General features: G+C 45.7%; 1 protein-coding gene across 3 annotated transcripts; it reads left to right on the top strand.

The window, feature by feature from the left end:
• The first annotated feature begins 2,211 nt into the window (after positions 1–2,211).
• LOC149334857 (uncharacterized) lies at positions 2,212–17,230 on the top strand. 3 transcript variants are annotated; one of them, XM_089551487.1, is made up of 11 exons: positions 2,212–2,271; positions 3,833–3,919; positions 5,392–5,454; positions 5,955–6,033; positions 9,069–9,154; positions 9,944–9,997; positions 12,274–12,405; positions 14,028–14,139; positions 14,653–14,812; positions 15,287–15,381; positions 17,070–17,230. In XM_089551487.1, exons 1-11 carry the CDS (start codon positions 2,236–2,238, stop codon positions 17,159–17,161), a joined length of 996 nt encoding a protein of 331 aa, XP_089407613.1. In that variant the 5' UTR covers positions 2,212–2,235; the 3' UTR covers positions 17,162–17,230. The 3 variants fall into 3 exon arrangements, with proteins under 3 accessions (XP_089407613.1, XP_089407611.1, XP_089407612.1); XM_089551485.1 differs by lacking the exon at positions 2,212–2,271 and adding an exon at positions 2,278–3,055; XM_089551486.1 differs by lacking the exon at positions 2,212–2,271 and adding an exon at positions 2,278–3,055 and having other exon boundaries at positions 12,298–12,405.

Below are 17,230 nucleotides of genomic sequence, written 5' to 3' on the forward strand. Positions count from 1 at the left end.
TACCTCGCCAACATTTTTTATTATTATCATTGCCTTGTTCATTTTATTATTAGAATTGTATTTTTTTATTTAATCCCTCGGCTACAAATCACACAATGTCCATCTCCTCCGTGCGTTCGTTATGCATTTGCATTATTTTTGTGCTTTGTGTCATGCGCGTGTGTTTGTATTGTGTCCTACCAGACCTTCACGCGCGTGCGACCTGTATATATTTATATTTATCATGTACATATGTAAATAGATTTATTCCCAGTGTACCCATCCCCCTGTCCTTTCTACTATTCCCTCACCTCTTTCTTTTCACTTCTACGCACTGCCTGCTATCTTTTATTTCCGCTGCCCCAGCTCAGGTGCTTCCAGCCACGATAGCAAATGCCGGAGTAGCAAAAATTCTTTTACCTTCCATATTCAATGCAATTAAAGCCACTACTACTTTGCATTATGCATTTGCGTACTTTATGCATTTCCTGCTTTATTTCGGTGCTTTTGCATTCTGTTTACTTCTCTCTCCCCCAGCAATCATTTCTTTTTTAGCCATGAAAAAATTCATCCGAAAAACTCTGTGCACCCCAATTCTTGGCCCCTGTGTGGGCCTGTGCCATTGCACGAGGTTAACAACAACGAAAACTTTCTGAGCGAACGCCTGAAGCACGCTGTCAGGGAAGGAAAAACTGGGCAGAAATGGAAAAGAGAGGAAACACAATGACGAATTGCTGCATTTATTGAAAGCACTGTGGTGGTGCATACTAAAGCTTGCAATGAGCCCAAGTTCTCAGGTGACGCGGCCACGTTACCGAGCCAAGTCGACCGCAAAGTCGGCAGCCATGACGCTTCACCACATCCAGAACCTTTTCAAGGATGAACTTGGCTGTTCTTCACGAAAGGACGGCAATATAGGTGCACTTCTGTGTCAGTTTCTTTGCAATTGTCGGTTCGTCAACCACCATATTCGGACTGCTAGCTGCTGTAGCAGGTATCCACTATACTGTGACGGAGCCTGCATTTGCTCATGTCACATTTTTAAGAGCGTTAGCTCTTACTCATCACGTTTCGAGATTTCGTGGGGTCTGCTACCACTCTGAGATCACAGCGCCATCTATGGCAGCAACTAGAAAACAATGCATCTCGCACTGAGACTTGTAGTGTCATCTACAGTAGCACTGTAGGAACAACCACCTGCCGCGTGCAAATGATGACATTACGGAACTCGACATTGGACTGAAGAAACTTTATTGATCTAAAAGATCAATTGGGTGGGATGAATGGCCCCCTAACGGAGGGCGACCTCTGCCACCCAGTCCGCAAGCTTGGCTTGCGTGTTCTTGTCAGGCTCCCTCAGGAGCCTAAGCCAGGTCTCCCGGGAGGGAGCCGGTAGAACGTCTTTTGGTGGTGGATTTTCCTTACAGTCCCATAAAATGTGTTCGTCTGTTGCTATGCCACCGCAATGTGAGCAGTTGGGATCAATGGGTTGTGTGGTAATTTTAGACAAAAGAATGGGGGTCATGACTGTCCCAATTTGGGCTCTACGTAGGTTTCTGGCCTGTTGTGTGGTAAGGTCCGGGTGAGGTGCAGGGTAAAGTTTCCGCTCCTCACGGAGCTGATTGGTCATTTCTCGGTAAGTGAAAGTTTCGTTCATGTGAGACTCCGAGACACTCCCCGATCCCTCCCAGTTTGCTAGATCTTGGGCATATCGGTTGTATATGTAACAACAACTGAAACTGTCTAGGAACGTTGTTGAGAGCCCATAGTGGCTGAAGTAGCTGAAGTGGTCTCGAGGGATCTCCATGCAAACTCCCACGGCCGCTTGATGCATAGCGCAAAGCGAGGTCGCTTTGCGCTTTGTATCTAGCGGCCGTGAAACTCCCATAGACGGGTTGCCAGCTTTCCCTCTAGGTAATAGCTATGGTAATTAGTATAGTAGTAATAGTAAGAAACTCTATGGGAGCCAGGCTTTCAGCACTGAAAGATGGTTGCACTCGCCGCTATTCTAGTTCACTATACGCCTAATGGCGCACTTTGAAGCAATGCTTGTAACTATCTGTAAGTATCAGTAGGTATGTGTGTGATGGGTAAATAAATAATGGAGGAAGTTTTACTTCCTCCATGGTGTAAATACAGATTAACCGTTCAAATCGCTGAGTGGTTCAAATAGAGCGCGCTTGGTCACCTGAATTGTTACATTGATGCTGCGGTGCTGCCGCATGGCGGCAGCAAAGTTATCCAAGGGCTCAAAAAATGCCTACCGATTTCGTGCCACCTGCAGGTACCCAGGTATTGCGTAGTACTGCTACTTGTTAGAGCATGGTTATTTTAGAGCATTACAGAATAGTCTCTTTATGAAGGTACTGGTCAGAGAAGACCTCTATGTAGTTAGCCAAGTTGGCCTCATTGCCATAAACACTTTCTGAGGAGGTCATTTCCCACCTCGTTTTGCTTCACTAGCTTTGCTCTACTGTAGGAAACGTAGCGGGTTTACTCTAGCCGTTGTAGCTATGTCTGCTGTCTTCATGGCTGGTGTGTATGATTTGTGTCGCAGGAGTGAGCATCCGTGTTTGAGCTGGTTAGAAACGGTTTTTTGCCTTCAACTCGTCATCATGTGCTGAAAAGCCCTCCCTCCCCTCGAAGTGTCGCACCTAGTTTGGTGCCGAGCGCAAGGTATGCATCGTTCCGCCTGCCTGCCGAGGAGGATGTCTTCGACGCGATCGTTCCGAGACCCCGCTGGACATTTGCGCAATGAAGACGCGGCCCGTGTGGCGTTGGCGCTCGCACCTTGCCTCTAGCGCTCGTGCCTCCGTGCCCACGGCGCCGTACTGCTGGACTCGTTGGGACTGCGTACTGCAAACATGCGCGTGCTTGCCGCCCTTGCTGAACCGACATGACTCTGATGGAGCGCGCAGGCCCTGGGGAACGTTGTCAGCTGCTGCTGTTGTCTGTCATCACGTAAGGGCCTTGGGAAGCCCCTACGGCGGCACGACGAACCATGCAGAAGGAGGGGTCTCCCGTTTTTCTTCGGTACCACCAAGGTAGCGTTCGTGCTGTGTCCTTCAGTCCCAGGGTAAGGCTACCTGCGTCGCTGTTGGTGGGTCAGCTGTTTGCAGAGCTGACAACGCGTACCGTTCTGTGTGACGTATTATCTACGGACGGCGAACTTGCTGCACCTTCGTCGAATCTGGCGTAACTTTTTTCACTCCGTACCTTACGACCATAGCAGCAATCAGCGCCAGCTGCCTTGTTCGCGTTTGATAAGATTGCGTATTTTGTTTCTGTTTTGCTGTATTTTTTTTTAAATATAAATGCTGCGCAGATAGTCTGTTGGCGAGTTTTCGAGTCATAGCTGCGCGTACTTGTTCCAGCTCCTGAAACATCCTTGCACTTTCCACGGTACCTGCGTTACCACGTATGTGCTGCTGAAAAAAAGCACAAGTAATTCGCAAAAAAAAAAAAAAACAATGAAGGCAAACACTAATTGCTCCCACTATCCTCGCAGAATTGACCAATTTATTGTGTGTCTTAATCGAGAACTAGTTCACCTTGATGCCTTGGCAAATAAAAAAATATCAATGTAATTTCATTGGCAACATGCAAAACACTTTATCAAGGGTAAAGTTTGTTAAAAACACAGGTGCTGTGCTGATTGTTCTGTCCTAAGTATTCCGATTTTCAAGCAACTTCTGTCTCTCCATGTGTGGGTAGCTTCTTTGTTGTTGCCGTTTTTGTTCTACTGCAGTATAACCTGTGGAATGCAAACCAGCCCAGCAGCGGCATTGAAGTTTTGAGCAGTTGTTTTCACTTTGTTCTTCTCGTTAAATATTTGTTCTTATAATGCCTACAGGACAGGTACCTGTTCTGCTCTGGTGCCTACGATGGGAAGGTCAACCTTTACACAGCTCAACACATGGAGCTGCTCATGTGCTATCAGGTGAGGCAGTTTTTGGCTGCCCTCTTATCTGTCACTTTTCTTATTAGCTTCCTTAAAGGGACACTGAGGAGAGCTCTATTAATATTTTTTTTATTGCAAAATCCGATAGTTCGGCATTTCATGGCTTTGTTGCCACTTGGCCGGCAGCGAAAAATGCATTTATTTCTAAGAAATTTGGATTCGAAGTTGAAATAGTTTTTCCCGCCGCTCTGATTCAAACTTGGGATTCTCCTATGACGACACAGGACTAAGTGACGTGAAACATGACATAACGCAGACTCCGTGATTTCTGACGGCCAGCAGTGCGGCCCAGCAGCAGCCAAAAAGAAAGCTACTGCCGGCCGCACGTTGAAGGCATCTATCGGCTATTGCGGCCGTCGCTTCATTTACGTTTACACCGGCGTTTTGCCAGCGTTACAATGGATCCTGTTCTCGAAGTCGTCAACGAAGTTCTCGCAAATAGACACCTTTAGCATACCGTGTACCTTGTTACCATTAGCGGAATACCAGGAGCCCGCATACCGTTGTGAGCAGGCGCTGATTGGTCCCGGCGCTGCAGGAGCGCGCGTAGCTGTCGGGTACGTGGCGCCATCTGGCGACGTCAAGGAGATTTGCGCATGCATTTGCTGCGCCTCAGTGATTCGTGGCTTCTCGTGTCCTAGTATTGCTAGAACTATTGGTTCTAGCAACACAGTTTTGTCCTATGACGTCATGAAGCTTGTACTTGCGAGTTTGGCCTGTGGCGGCGATACCTGTATTTTGGTTCTTGCTCTTTTCTACGTTACAAGAGCTTTGTTAGTATGAATGGTGTTTTTGTAATCAGGAGCTGGTATTCTGTCGATGCGAGTCAACTTCAATTTCTCCTCAGTGTCCCTTTAATCCTTTACTTGCCCTAGTGGAGAAGTCTAGTCTAGAGACTGTTACAGTAAGCTTTTACTAGAACAGAAGAGTGCCTTACTTTGCATTTGTTACTAATGTCTTCCAGTTCTTTGGGGAACAGGGTATAGTTAAAACTTGATTCGAAGCAACTGTGACATTCATACAGTTAGAAGGAAACATGCACTCCTGAGTCTTGGCATATTATCTTTACCTTGTGAGCGAAAGAAGTAAACTGAAAATATATTCTTATGGTGACCTACTTGTCACTCTCAGTGTCTCAAGCATCCTTCAGTAGAGACTTAACAGAACCTGCAGGGTTGTCCATACTTAGTGTGAACACGTTAATGTGTGGCTGCAACCTTCGGAGCGAGAGTGCGTGCGACAGAGCTTTGCTTCGTAGCGAAGTGGCTAAAGCACTGCCTTCAGGTCCCTCTGCTTCTGTGCCACTTTGCTTCGATGCGCAGCCATGTTGCGCTCCAAAGAGTGCAGTCATATGCTCGCATGTTCACCCCAAGTATGTATGGCCCTGTTCTCCGCAGCGCTAAATCATGGCTGTGTGTGCTTGATGTGTGTGGATTATGTTTCACCACCAGGTTGCATCTGTGGGCATGACACGGAACATCAATGCAGTCCGTTTCACCAGTGATGGCTCACGTGTAAGTTCCAAGAGACATTTTTCGCATCGATTTGGGGACCATTTACTGGGCATCGGACAGAAACTGCTTAACATGTTTGCTGTTTGTATTGTTGGTGTAATGCCTTCAGTTCCTAAAGTAATCCCTGTACTTCCTTTGACAACCTTAGATGAAATTCACAGCCGTAATGCATTTAGTTTAGCTGTGCCGCTGATTGTGTTCAGTACCAGGCGTCTCATTTCTAACATGGATTGCTTCGAAGGGCTGTGTTCGCATTTAAGCCATACTTATAAGCAAATCAGTCAGGTTACTCAAGCCACTACCAAACCTTGCAGCCTGTAAGCAGCATAACACTTTGAACAGAGGTGCAGTTTTGGTAGTGCTGAACTAAATGCTACACTGCTGAACTAAATGTGCAAGTAGTTATCCAAGTGGGTCAGTCTTGACAATATCACAAATACCCTTGCAGTGAAGGAATGACAGTTTGCGGGGCTCATTGATATGTTGCTTCCTGTGTGCAGATTCTCGCAGCCACCACAGCCAGGAGGTTGGCTGTGATAGACGTGGAGCGCGGGGAGCAAGTTATGACCTACGACAACTGTGAGTGGCCACTCTGGGCTGTCATGCCTCTGCCGTAACTTTGCTCAAAGTGCCTGCTGGAGTGTGCAGTTCTACCACTGGGGGTCCTGTATAGAGAGATGTGCACTCACTTTCAGAGTGCACGGTATATTGCAGTGGTAATGCAATGCAGCCGTGCTCTTCTGTCTTGCAGTCATTCCTGACAGATGCCACGCTTTCTTTATAAAGATAGCTGAGAGAAAACTGACGCCAACCAATATTTTTTTTTACTTTGCCCAACGTTTCGGGACCAACTCGGTCCCTTCTTCAGGGGTGACTAAAGTGTGCCAGCAGGAGCGGAGTACTACCTTCGCTTTCCCTTTGTTAGCACAATGTATTTGGAGGGGAGCGTTCCTGGAGTCTTATTCATCGCCGGCTTTGTGAGCCGGATGTGCCATGACTCCACATGTCGCCTCTTGAACAGGTTTGGCTCCACAGCCAGAGCGCTCACCTCCTCGAAGGCTATTCGGTGGTTGGCTTTATAACCACCGAAAAGCAAGGCCCGTTGCTTTTATTTATGAATTTCTGTTTTTTGCGCGAATGTCTTCACTTGTTTCAATACTGTTAGTCAGGCGTATTTTCATTCGTTTTTCGTTATTCATTTCTTCCACATGCTTCCGCACACTGGAATAGGCTTCCCAACAGCTTTGGTGAATGTAAAACGTGTTCAGAGTTTCTGTCTTTATTGTCACGCAGTCTGCAGTAGATTTATATCATCCCGTTTACTTCATATCTTTTGGCTGGCATTGCGCTTCATGCGATATTGTACCCTTTCCATTTCTGTGTTGTGAATTTTGCACCGCGGTTACCTGAAGACCGTTTGCCGTTGAGATGACTTATCGTTGTTATGTATTTTGTTACTTTCTTGCTTTTACCAACTGTGTGTAGCTTTTTTTAAGTTTTCGTTACTTGTTTATTTTCCTCTATTTGTCCCCCCCTGCAATAATGCCCTTGAGGTGCTGCAAATACTTGTATAAATAAAAATAAATAAATTTTAAGTACCTTCTACTCAACGTACTGAGGTGGGAGCATCGTTACAGAAGCAGGATTCTTGTCTTTGCTCCCACTGCCTGAAGCTGTTTAAGTGAGGGCATTCCCACGAGCATTCCCTTAAGTTTTTGACAAAGGACAGGTCCGGTGACTTGTCTCGACATACGCTGTTGCCTGTTTGGGTTGGTTGGAGGAGGTCGGTCACCAGTTCAAGGCCTGTTTGATCAGCCAACATCGAGGAGTGATCTCCCCTTAGGCATGTCTTGCTGGTAGGCCCAGGCCATGTGTCTAGCTTTCATGTCTCCCACTACCAGCTGGTTGGTGCCGGCAGCTCTGGAACTATCATAAACGATGATCGTCGTCCTTCTGAGCCCTTGGCGGACTGTACAGATTCGGGATGAAAGTGCTACGTTGACCTCTTTTCAGCGGGAGGGTTTCCACTAGCACGTGATTGATAATGTGATGTTGGTAAAGTGTTCTCAATGCCGTCATCGATTTGTGAACTGAAACCACCTCCCTTGGTGGTCCCATGTGTTGAATTACATAGCAACCCCATAGATTGATGGCCTGGTTCCAAACTTCACAGCGGGGATTGCCCCCGGTCTAATAGTTGAAGCACTAACGTAGCGACATGGCGTTCAGCGGCAAGCAGCACCAGTGCAATGTTGCTGAAACTAGCACTGCTGTGGTGAGCATAGCCGTTGCCTATGATGAGGCAGAAGTTGCGATTGTGGCCTACCAGGTTGTCGTTCCAAGACTTCAGCCACTTGGCAAAAAATTAGCAGGTAATTCATGCTCTTCCATGCTCTTCGATTGGACACTGGGACAAAAAGCATGTTCTGCAAGCATCGCTGCTGAGTCTTCTTCACTTTATCCTTGTTCTTCAAAATGGTGCTTAGCGTGCTTCTTGGAATATCGTGTGCTGTGATGACTTTGGATTTTTTCTCACCTCGGTCAACCTGCTTGATAACTTCCAGTTTCGTGGAAAAGAGCAGGTTCTGTCATTTCACTGCTGCCATCACGCTTACACAGAGACAACGAAAAGCATGCGAAATTGCCAATGACAGGACGACGCACCGTACATCAAAACTGCGTAACAACGCAGGCACAACTGGCACAACACGCTGAAAACACGTATTCTGGTTGGCTGGGTTCACGTCCGCTCCCTATGTCATGGAAACTCCTCGTTATAATTGGTCTGCACACGTAGCACCATAGCACTAATAGCACCCACGGGCTGATGCAGAAGCGCTAATCTCTGGAGGTGTCCTGAGGGAAGGCTACTTTTTGAGTCGACTGGAATTGTCCGAAGTTCGATCAGACCTGCGGGAAGCTAACCCCCCCCCCCCGAGATAAGTTGAGAGGAAGCCAAAATTCTTTAGTCGTCGGGTGTAGCCCAAAGTTCAATCTATCGGATGTAATGGCTAATTTTTGTACAGTGTAGCTGTGCATTTCTCTATATACATTTACGATGTACCTTTACGGTGCTCAGAAATTATTCGATAAAAGGGATAATTCGATGTAACTGGGTTCAATATTGCCACGCGCCTAACGCGCCGCGCGGCCTCCGCACTGAGTCGAAGACGACGACGAAGCGGCGGTGGGCTCTCGAGGCGCGCTGTTCTGTTCTGTGTCGTGGAACCTGGCTCGATAATTAAAAGAAGGCTCCCAGTCTTGGGTTCTTCCCGACGTCTACCTTCACGGCTCCTCTGGTCGTGACAATATAATACGGTTCGACTATAATGTGTTACGTATCATTACCAAGAAAGGAGCACATAACCAAACATTAAGTACCCATACTCCTTTAATTCATTAGTCCAATATGCATCTTCGCAGAAAAATAAAACAAATCAAAGTAAGAGGGTGCAGATAGAAAGGTATTTTCAACATATTTTCAACACATGGCTTGAAACAGTGTTCCTCAAAAATGGAAGGACCGGTTTTGCTTTAAACATTCCTGCAGAGGTTAATTTATGTACTGTCATGTTCTCGAGTGAGTCTTATTCCGGCTCTGTCTCCATTGGCAGGTGCCTACGACACAAGAGAGAGGGCAAGCTTGGCGGCAGACCCCATCTGCCCCAACATGGCCGTCTGCAGCTCTGCCAATGGGAAGGTGTGTACAAAGCTTAGCTCATTTATTGTTAGAGTGAGAATTGATTCTTTGCTCCTGTGTTAAGGGGGGACCCTGGTCTTGAAAAAAAAATTTTTATTAATGAAGTCACAGTTATGAAATCTTCAGGGAATATGTATTTTTGTGTGCTGATTCTAAATATGTCATTTAATTTGATGTAAAACAATTCCTTGAGCACTTGTGCACTTTTTATGCAAGTATTTTGTGAAGAGTTCTGAAGAAAATTTGCTGCAGGAAACTCGCTGAAATGTATGCCATTGGATTCTCTTGATGCCAAGGAATACAATAAGGGTAAAATTGTCTTCCTGCCTATCATAGAACTTAAGTTATAGAGTTTTGAAGTTGTCGCTTCAGAAATGAGAAGGAAAGTGTGTATTCCTGTTTCTGAAGTGGCAGCTTCAGTACCCTATTACTCAAGTTCTATGATAGGCAGAAAGACAATTTTACCCTTATTGTATTCCTTGGTGTCAAGAGAACCTAATGGCATACATTTCAGCAAGTTTCCTGCAGCAAATTTTCTTCAAAACTCTTCGCAAAATACTTGCATAAAAAGTGAATAAGTGTTCAAGGAATTGTTTTACATGAAATTAAATGAAATATCTAGAATCAGCGCACAAAAATACATGTCCACTTAAAATTTCATAACTATGACTAGATTAATAAAATTTTGTTTTCAAGAACAGGGTGTGCCCCCTTAAGCTAGAAGTTTCACTCGTTATGCTTTGCACTCTTTCTTTCTCTTTTTATTCTCTCTGCTTTTTTGTTTTGCAGGGACTAACCTTGTTTGACCTTCGGATGCCACTGCCGCTTGACTTTGTCTACGACGTGAGTGCTTTTCCATTTTCAGCTGAGAAACCGAAATTGTTTCCTAGGTGTTTTTGGCTACTGCTGTTCCCAGAGCTACCAACTATTGGAGAGTTCTGGTCTGCTCTTTTTTTTCATGATTTTTTTTTGTTATTTTGTCCTATTTTGTACAAATTGTGTGCTGTGTTTTAACAGATGCGGCCACATGTGTTACCACACCCGAGACCAACCTAAGTACTGTAAAAACACTGAGCATCCGCCCATGATCGAATAAGTGCCCACCCTCCTTTTGTTGACTTTATGAAAATTTTCTTTTAAAACCGAGCAAGCGTCGATGCTATTATGTCTCATGTCCCGGAGATGTCCAAAAGCACAGCAAAGACACATCTAGTCCCCATTGTTCGATATCTCTGCGATGCTTATAGGGGATATTCAAAATTCTGCAAGTGCACTTTCCCGCATAACAATGTTGCCCCCAACAAGATGGCGGACCATGCGTTTCCAGCTGAAACAAAGCAAGAAAGACTGGTTTTTTGTTTGATTCTTCCAAAATACGTTTGTCACATTCTATCCACACCTTTAGCGCCTGTCCTGTAGACCACGTAGTTCATTTGTAGCGAAGTCGGCCATCTTGTCTGGGGCAACATAGTTATGTGGGAAAGCGCACTTGCGGAATTTTGAATATCCCAGTGAGGTCAATCAGACGATACACTGCAGCTCAAGGCCAAGCAATCTCCAAAGAAAAGCTTTGGAGTGTCAGAGACCGAGCCAGAAAGAAGATCTAGGAACTGTGTATGTTGCATAGGAAAGGGGAAGCCAACGAACTGTAAGCCGTATGCAGTGGTGCTAGCACAGAGGATCTCCAATCATGTTGTTACATTATATGTCTGTTTACTTTCTTCTCATGTGCATTCGTTTTTGTTCAGGAAAGGTGTCAGGCAGGGAGACACGATCTCGCCAATGCTATTCACCGCCTGCTTACAGGAGGTATTCCGGGGACTGGATTGGGAACAGTTGGGGATAAGAGTTAATGGAGAATACCTAAGTAATCTGTGATCCGTTGATGACACGGCCTTGCTAAGTCACTCAAGTGATGAACTACAAAGCAAGATCGACAGGCAGAGCAGAACGGTGGGGCTAAAAATTAACATGCAGAAAACCAAAGCGATATTCAACAGTCTAGCAAGGGAACAGCAGTTCACAGTTGGTAGTGAGTTGCTGGAAGTAGTAAGAGAATATGTCTACTTAGGGCAGGCAGTGACCACTGATCCGGATTATGAGAGGGAAATAACTAGAAATATAAGAATGGGGAAGGGCCCATATGGCAGGTTCTCTCAGATCATGAATGGAAATTTAGCAATACCCCTCCAGAGGAAAGTATACAACAGCTGTATTTTACCGATACTCATCTATGGAGCAGAAACGAGGAGGCTAACAAAGAGGGTTCAGCTTAAGTTAAGGACAACGCAGAGAGCTATGGAAAGAAAAATGATAGGTGTAACGTTAAGAGATCGGAAGCAGGCAGAGTGGGTGAGGGAACAAACGCGGGTTAATGACATCCTAGTCGAAATCAAGAGGAAGAAATGGGCTTGGGCAGGGCATGTAATGCGAAGGCAAGATAACCGCTGGTCCTTAAGGGTAACAGAGTGGATTCCAAGAGAAGGCAAGCCTAGCAGGGGGTGGCAGAAAGTTAGGTGGGCAGATGAGATTAAAAAGTTTGCGGGGATACGGTGGCCACAGCTGGCAAAGGACAGGGTTAATTGGAGAGACATGGGAGAGGCCTTTGCCCTGCAGTGGGAGTAGTCAGGCTGATGATGATGATGATTGCTGAGAAAATTGGTCTGAAAAATTTTCACGGCTCTGCATTCAGATTCATGACGTTTACCAAAAAGGGTTCCATGATCACCATGTTGAAGTGAATGGATGTGCAGCCTAGCCTCTGGGATTCACACAGAAAAAAAAAACGGTTGACACATCGGATTACTTATGAAATCAGCCGGTGATGGCGACACCTGTGTCTTGTTTGCTGACCTTTTTTAGCCCATTGTCACTGAAAGTAGCTCCCTTGTCATCGGAATGCAGTAATCTACACAGAGTTCAACTTGTGTCCAGCATCCGTTTAAAGTAATCATTCAGGGTATCTCCAGCTAGCTGAAGTTCTTGAAGCTCTTTTTTTTTTTCCCCTTATCAGTCTGGAACAGGAGATGTGTCAGCACGAATGGGTGCCTGCTATCTAGCGAGCTTCGTTTCACTGGTCACCGCAGTGGGGACAGGAGCCCCATCTACTATAAGCGTAGTGCTCTGCTCTTTCTTTTGTGCAGCTGCACGATCATGCCATTCGGGACCTGCTCTTTCTGCACAGCAGCTGGCCGTTTGTGCGTAGTCACCAGAGCACGGTGCTGTCACTGTCTGAGGACGGCGTCTGCAAGGTGAGCTGGGGGGGGGGGTGCGATTTATATCGTAAAACAGGGGTGGATCATCGCAATGCCACTTGAGAGAAGCTACTCTTGGTCATAATAGAACAGTGTGTGAAAGTCATGCATTGCTTTGTGCATGACTTTCAGGTCAATTTTTCTCATTGCTGGATGTATTTCCATAAAATTTTTTTGAGCATATTAAAAATAATTTTATGCCTGTGCTCACAAATTCCCACTGTTGTATATCTCCAGAAAATTGCGTTTTAATATATATATATATATATATATATTTAAGCAAACAAGGGAAGGGGATGAGGGGCTCGTTATAAATATGACAGGAGCCAACAGCCACAGAAACCAAGGGCCACAGGGGATTTTTTTTAGTTATTTATTTTATGGTGTTGATCAATTTAGAATATTACTGAATATGTTATCGTTTAAAGATAACTGATTAGAAAAGCAGAAGAAAAAACAACCACCTGCCGCCGGTGGGATCCGAACCCACGACCTCCGAATTACGCGTCCGGTGCTCTACCTCTGAGCTACGGCGACGGCTGTCAATTCTTCTGCTTTCGAGGGTTCTCACACAGCTTCCACCCTCTCCGTTCGATGACGTTCTACGTCACACCTGCGGTAACTCAGGATGTTCTATGTCCGCCGCTTATGAACGTGGGTGGCGCTGATGAACACTCTCAAGGTTAGGTTACTTGTAAACATAAATACCCCCGAAAGCAGAAGAATTGACAGCTGTCGCTGTAGCTCACAGGTAGAGCACCGGACGCGTAATTCGGAGGTCGTGGGTTCGGATCCCACCGGCGGCAGGTGGTTGTTTTTTCTTCTCCTTTTCTAATCAGTTATCTTTAAACGATAACATATTCAGTAATATTCTAAGTTGATCAACACCATAAAATAAATAACTTTAAAAAAAATCCCCTGTGCCCCTTGGTTTCTGTGGCTGTTGGCTTCTGTCATATATATATATATATATATATGACATATATATATATATATATGACATATATATATATATTATATATATATATATATATATATATATATATATATTCCTATAAATCTTGTGAAAAGGTTTCAGAGTTAAGGAAATGTGACTGAAGAAGATTGGTTGAGCATTCGCTGCATTCCTGCTGGCATGCTACAGGCCTCGACATTCTCGGAATTTTTTTTTTTCGCAAAGCGCAGATTTTAGTTTTGAATGTTTGCGAAAAATTTCGAACATGAAATTTAAAATTCGCAGTTTTGAAAAGCAAAGAATGTCTTGATCTGCAACTCTGGTCCCGGGAGTGCAACAAAACAAACGAAGGTCAATATAGGTAGAACAACAGTCATGATGAAACTTGCACCCCAAGGTGGGCATCTAAGCGGAAAACCATAACTGAAAAAGTCTCCATTGTTCTAGCATTTCGCTCATGAAAAAATTTTTTAGAGTACTTTCCAGTCGATTCCAGCAATGAAACTTCAGGAGGGCATAAAAAAACAAGGCATACAAACGGATACAACCTTTTTTAAACAATTTTTTTAATCTCAGAGCCAGTGTCCAGCATGTCCAAACTATCCCTACCCAGCATGTCCAGGAGTGCTGGATGTTGTGAATTCTCTCTGTGTGCTCTGTGTAGGTGACCACACTGGACGGCCGATATTTGCACAGCTTTGACGTGGGCCACGAGGCAAACTCGGTGGCTGCAACACCGGAGGCCTACGGCTCAGAACTGGAAAACGGCTTCCGCAGTGAGTGCACATTCTACTTTCGTTTCTTCTGTTCTCCTCGCTCTTTCACGATATATGGTGGGTGCACAACTACCAGATCTCTGATATGAGGGTTAGAATGCCGTGCGTACTTTAGTAACAGGAAGTTCTTTTGAAGAGAGAAATGTACAATATCACCATCATCATCATCAGCCTGACTATGCCCACTGCAGGGCAAAGGCCTCTCCCATGTCTCTCCAATTAACCCTGTCCTTTGCCAGTTGCGGCCACCGTATTCCCGCAAATGGTGCTCCAAATGTATATTGCCAGTAGCATCACTGGAAGTGCAATAATTTCCAGGTTAAATTGGATTAGCTCACTAATAGGAAGGATATAAATTTTCTTAAAAAGGCAGAGTGGCATGAGTATGATAGGGGCTATCTGAAATGGATCTCAAAGCTTGATTGTAGATGTGTATGAGTGGAGCTAGATGAGTGTGATAGGCAAGTCTTCAGGAGCCAGTGCCGTGTTAAAGCTTCATTGTGCTATGTGCAGGTGTGCTGTTGGTTGGGGGTGCCACAGTGTCGGGATACGTCCCGGATCTCGGGGTCCAGGAGAGGCTCCGCGAGCACGGCGACAATTCTGTGTGGAAGCTGCGGTACACCTCGAACGGCAGTCTGCTGTACACAGCCTGCAGTGGCGGCATTGTCAGAAGGTCAGCTGTTGCTGCTGTCGTGGTGATTGCAGTGTTGTCAGAGGGTAATCATTGGAGCTCTGCTGGCTGCAGGGCAATGCCGTGTTTTCGTGCTCCTGCACCTTGTGATGGAGCAAACGTGCGAAAATATCACATCTAAGCACAGGCTCACTAAGCCCGTGCTTAATATTGAGCTTTCCGCAAGTTTGCTTCGTCGTAAAGAGCAAAAGCGCAGAAAGAGGGGCTGTCGCGCAAGCCAGCTAAAGATTTGGCTGGCTGTACATACAGTAGAACCTGATGATATGATTATGGTTGATCCAAATTTTGGGATTATATGAATTTTAAAAATGTACCCACTAGAGTGCGTTACATACAATATGTTGTGGTTCAAGATGATTGCGAACATGCAAAGGCGCCTGCCAGCAGGTGCCTGGCAATGATGATGCCTAAGCTTTCCTTAAAAAGCACTCAAGGTTTGAGGGGGCATGCCTGCAGATACCGGCGCTACCCTGACCATCACAAGTTTTTGGGCGAAGTCCTCTGGCATGAAGCAAACATCCAGGACATGGATCTGTCACCATACGACGACTGTATCCTTTGGATGAATCCTGCAAGTGAGGTGGCTGCTAACTTGCTCACCAGTTGCACCTCTGACGTTGCAGGCAGGGCTTACAACATTGGCATAGACACGCCGGTTCTGTAACAGTCACTGGTGATCGCAGTGTAGCTTGAACATTGCTGCAGTTACGTAGGAGCTGCCTCTAAAGGCAGCAGTGGGAAATTTGGTTCTTTTAGCTAGCGAGAAATATATTTCCAGGCAAGATGTCAAGCATCTGACTCACTCGAAACCTCAACAGTCTTTCAGGCACTGTGTAACCAGGGTTTATAAGAGTCATGTACAAAGGTACTGGAAAATATGTTGTGGTTGTACAGCAACCATAGTCCTCCACAGGCAAAGTGATGGAATACCAGTAAGAAGGACGTCAGGCAGGGAGAAATGATATCTAGAGCTGTTCACTGCGTTTTTGCAGGAGGTGCTCCGAGATCTGGACCAGGGAGAGTTGGGGATAGAAATTCATAGAGAAAAGCACTGTGTTCTTCTCAGATTTTCTAATGACATAGCCCTGCTACGTAACTCGGAGGGGACGAGCTGCAAGGCATGATTGAGGACAGGCAAAAGAGCATGGTGGGTGTGAAAAATTTATTACAGACGATTGCGATAGTCGGCAATGCGAGATTTGAGCGCAGCTCTTCACACACTACCTGCCAGTGGTGGTAGGCAGTGTGTTACGCTGCTAGCCACCCTCCATGATCTAGCCATGGCGGTGCACAGTTATATATTGCGCTCTATGACCTTTGTAGAGTTTAGGACGCGTCCACAAAACTTTTCCTTAATTTGTGCACCCCCTTCTTGAAGCCTTAAAGAAAAGAAGTTTGCAAATTATGCGAGTAAATACAGTAAGTTGGCAGTGCAGGGCCTCTTAAGGTAACGAGTGGATTCCAAGGGAAGGGTAGCACAGTCAGGTGAGTGGATGAGGTTAGGAAGTCTGCTGGGATAAGGTGGCCACAGCTGACACAGGACAGTTCATTCAGGTATATGGGAGAGGCCTTTGCCACGGAGTGGGCATAGTTAAGCTGATGATGGTAATTTTGTCCTTAGTTGAGCCGTGCTTTTAGTACTTTTAGGTCCTGGCAGTCTTGGTGCTGTAAGTAGCACAAGAGAGTTGTACAGCTTTCGTCCTCACTGTTCGATCGTGTTTCACGCCACACTCATGGTAATACAGGACGTGCTACGTCCGCCACTGGTGAGCATTCTGAAGGTCCCATTGCACTACACGTAAATAGCCCCGAAAATGGAAGGTTGGGCAGCCAAAGATTCAACTGCATGTAGCTCAGTTGGTAGAGCTCTGTAATTCGGCGGTCATGGAGTTCAGACCCTACTGGCGGCTTGTGTTTGTTTTTCTTCTGCTTTCTAATTGGTTGTCAGCAAGCATTAAAGAAAGATTTATTAATCTCCCATTGGCCCACGCCACAAATTAAAAAACATCCCCTGTGCTTCCTGGTTTCGATGACTGTTGGCCTTCTTCATGGGCACAGTGCGATTCATGTTTCTTTTGTCCACAGGAGCAGACGGTGCATGCGACTGCACCGCTGTCTAGTGAGTCTTTCATTGCTAGTAGTACTGCAGCTGATGTGCTGAATTCACTATAACAACATGGCTTTGCATGTTGTTCTTTGTTGTGGCTCCTTTTTTCTTACCTTGACGTTGTTGTGGCAGTCTTGATCACTGCATCCAAGGACAGATCCGTGGGAGTGCTTCAACTCGGCCCACCTAGCCACGGCTGGACCGAGTACTGCGAGGTCTGCTGAGTGTGAATGAAGGCAGCAGCCAAGTGATTTGCTGTCGCATATTGATTAAAGAGCGAGAGATTTATTGTC

Source organism: Amblyomma mixtum, chromosome 7 (genome assembly GCF_055824585.1).
Source record: "Amblyomma mixtum isolate Tamu chromosome 7, ASM5582458v1, whole genome shotgun sequence".
Taxonomy (NCBI): Eukaryota; Metazoa; Arthropoda; class Arachnida; order Ixodida; family Ixodidae; genus Amblyomma; species Amblyomma mixtum.

Excerpts from the sequence above, each read along its gene's own strand:
- LOC149334857 (XM_089551485.1), top strand. The coding sequence starts at position 2,981 with ATGCAGAAGGAGGGGTCTCCCGTTTTTCTTCGGTACCACCAAGGTAGC. Across the intron at positions 3,056-3,832 it reads CTGTGTCCTTCAGTCCCAGG|GACAGGTACCTGTTCTGCTC; the intron begins GTAAGGCTACCT and ends TAATGCCTACAG. Across the intron at positions 14,140-14,652 it reads ACTGGAAAACGGCTTCCGCA|GTGTGCTGTTGGTTGGGGGT; the intron begins GTGAGTGCACAT and ends TGCTATGTGCAG.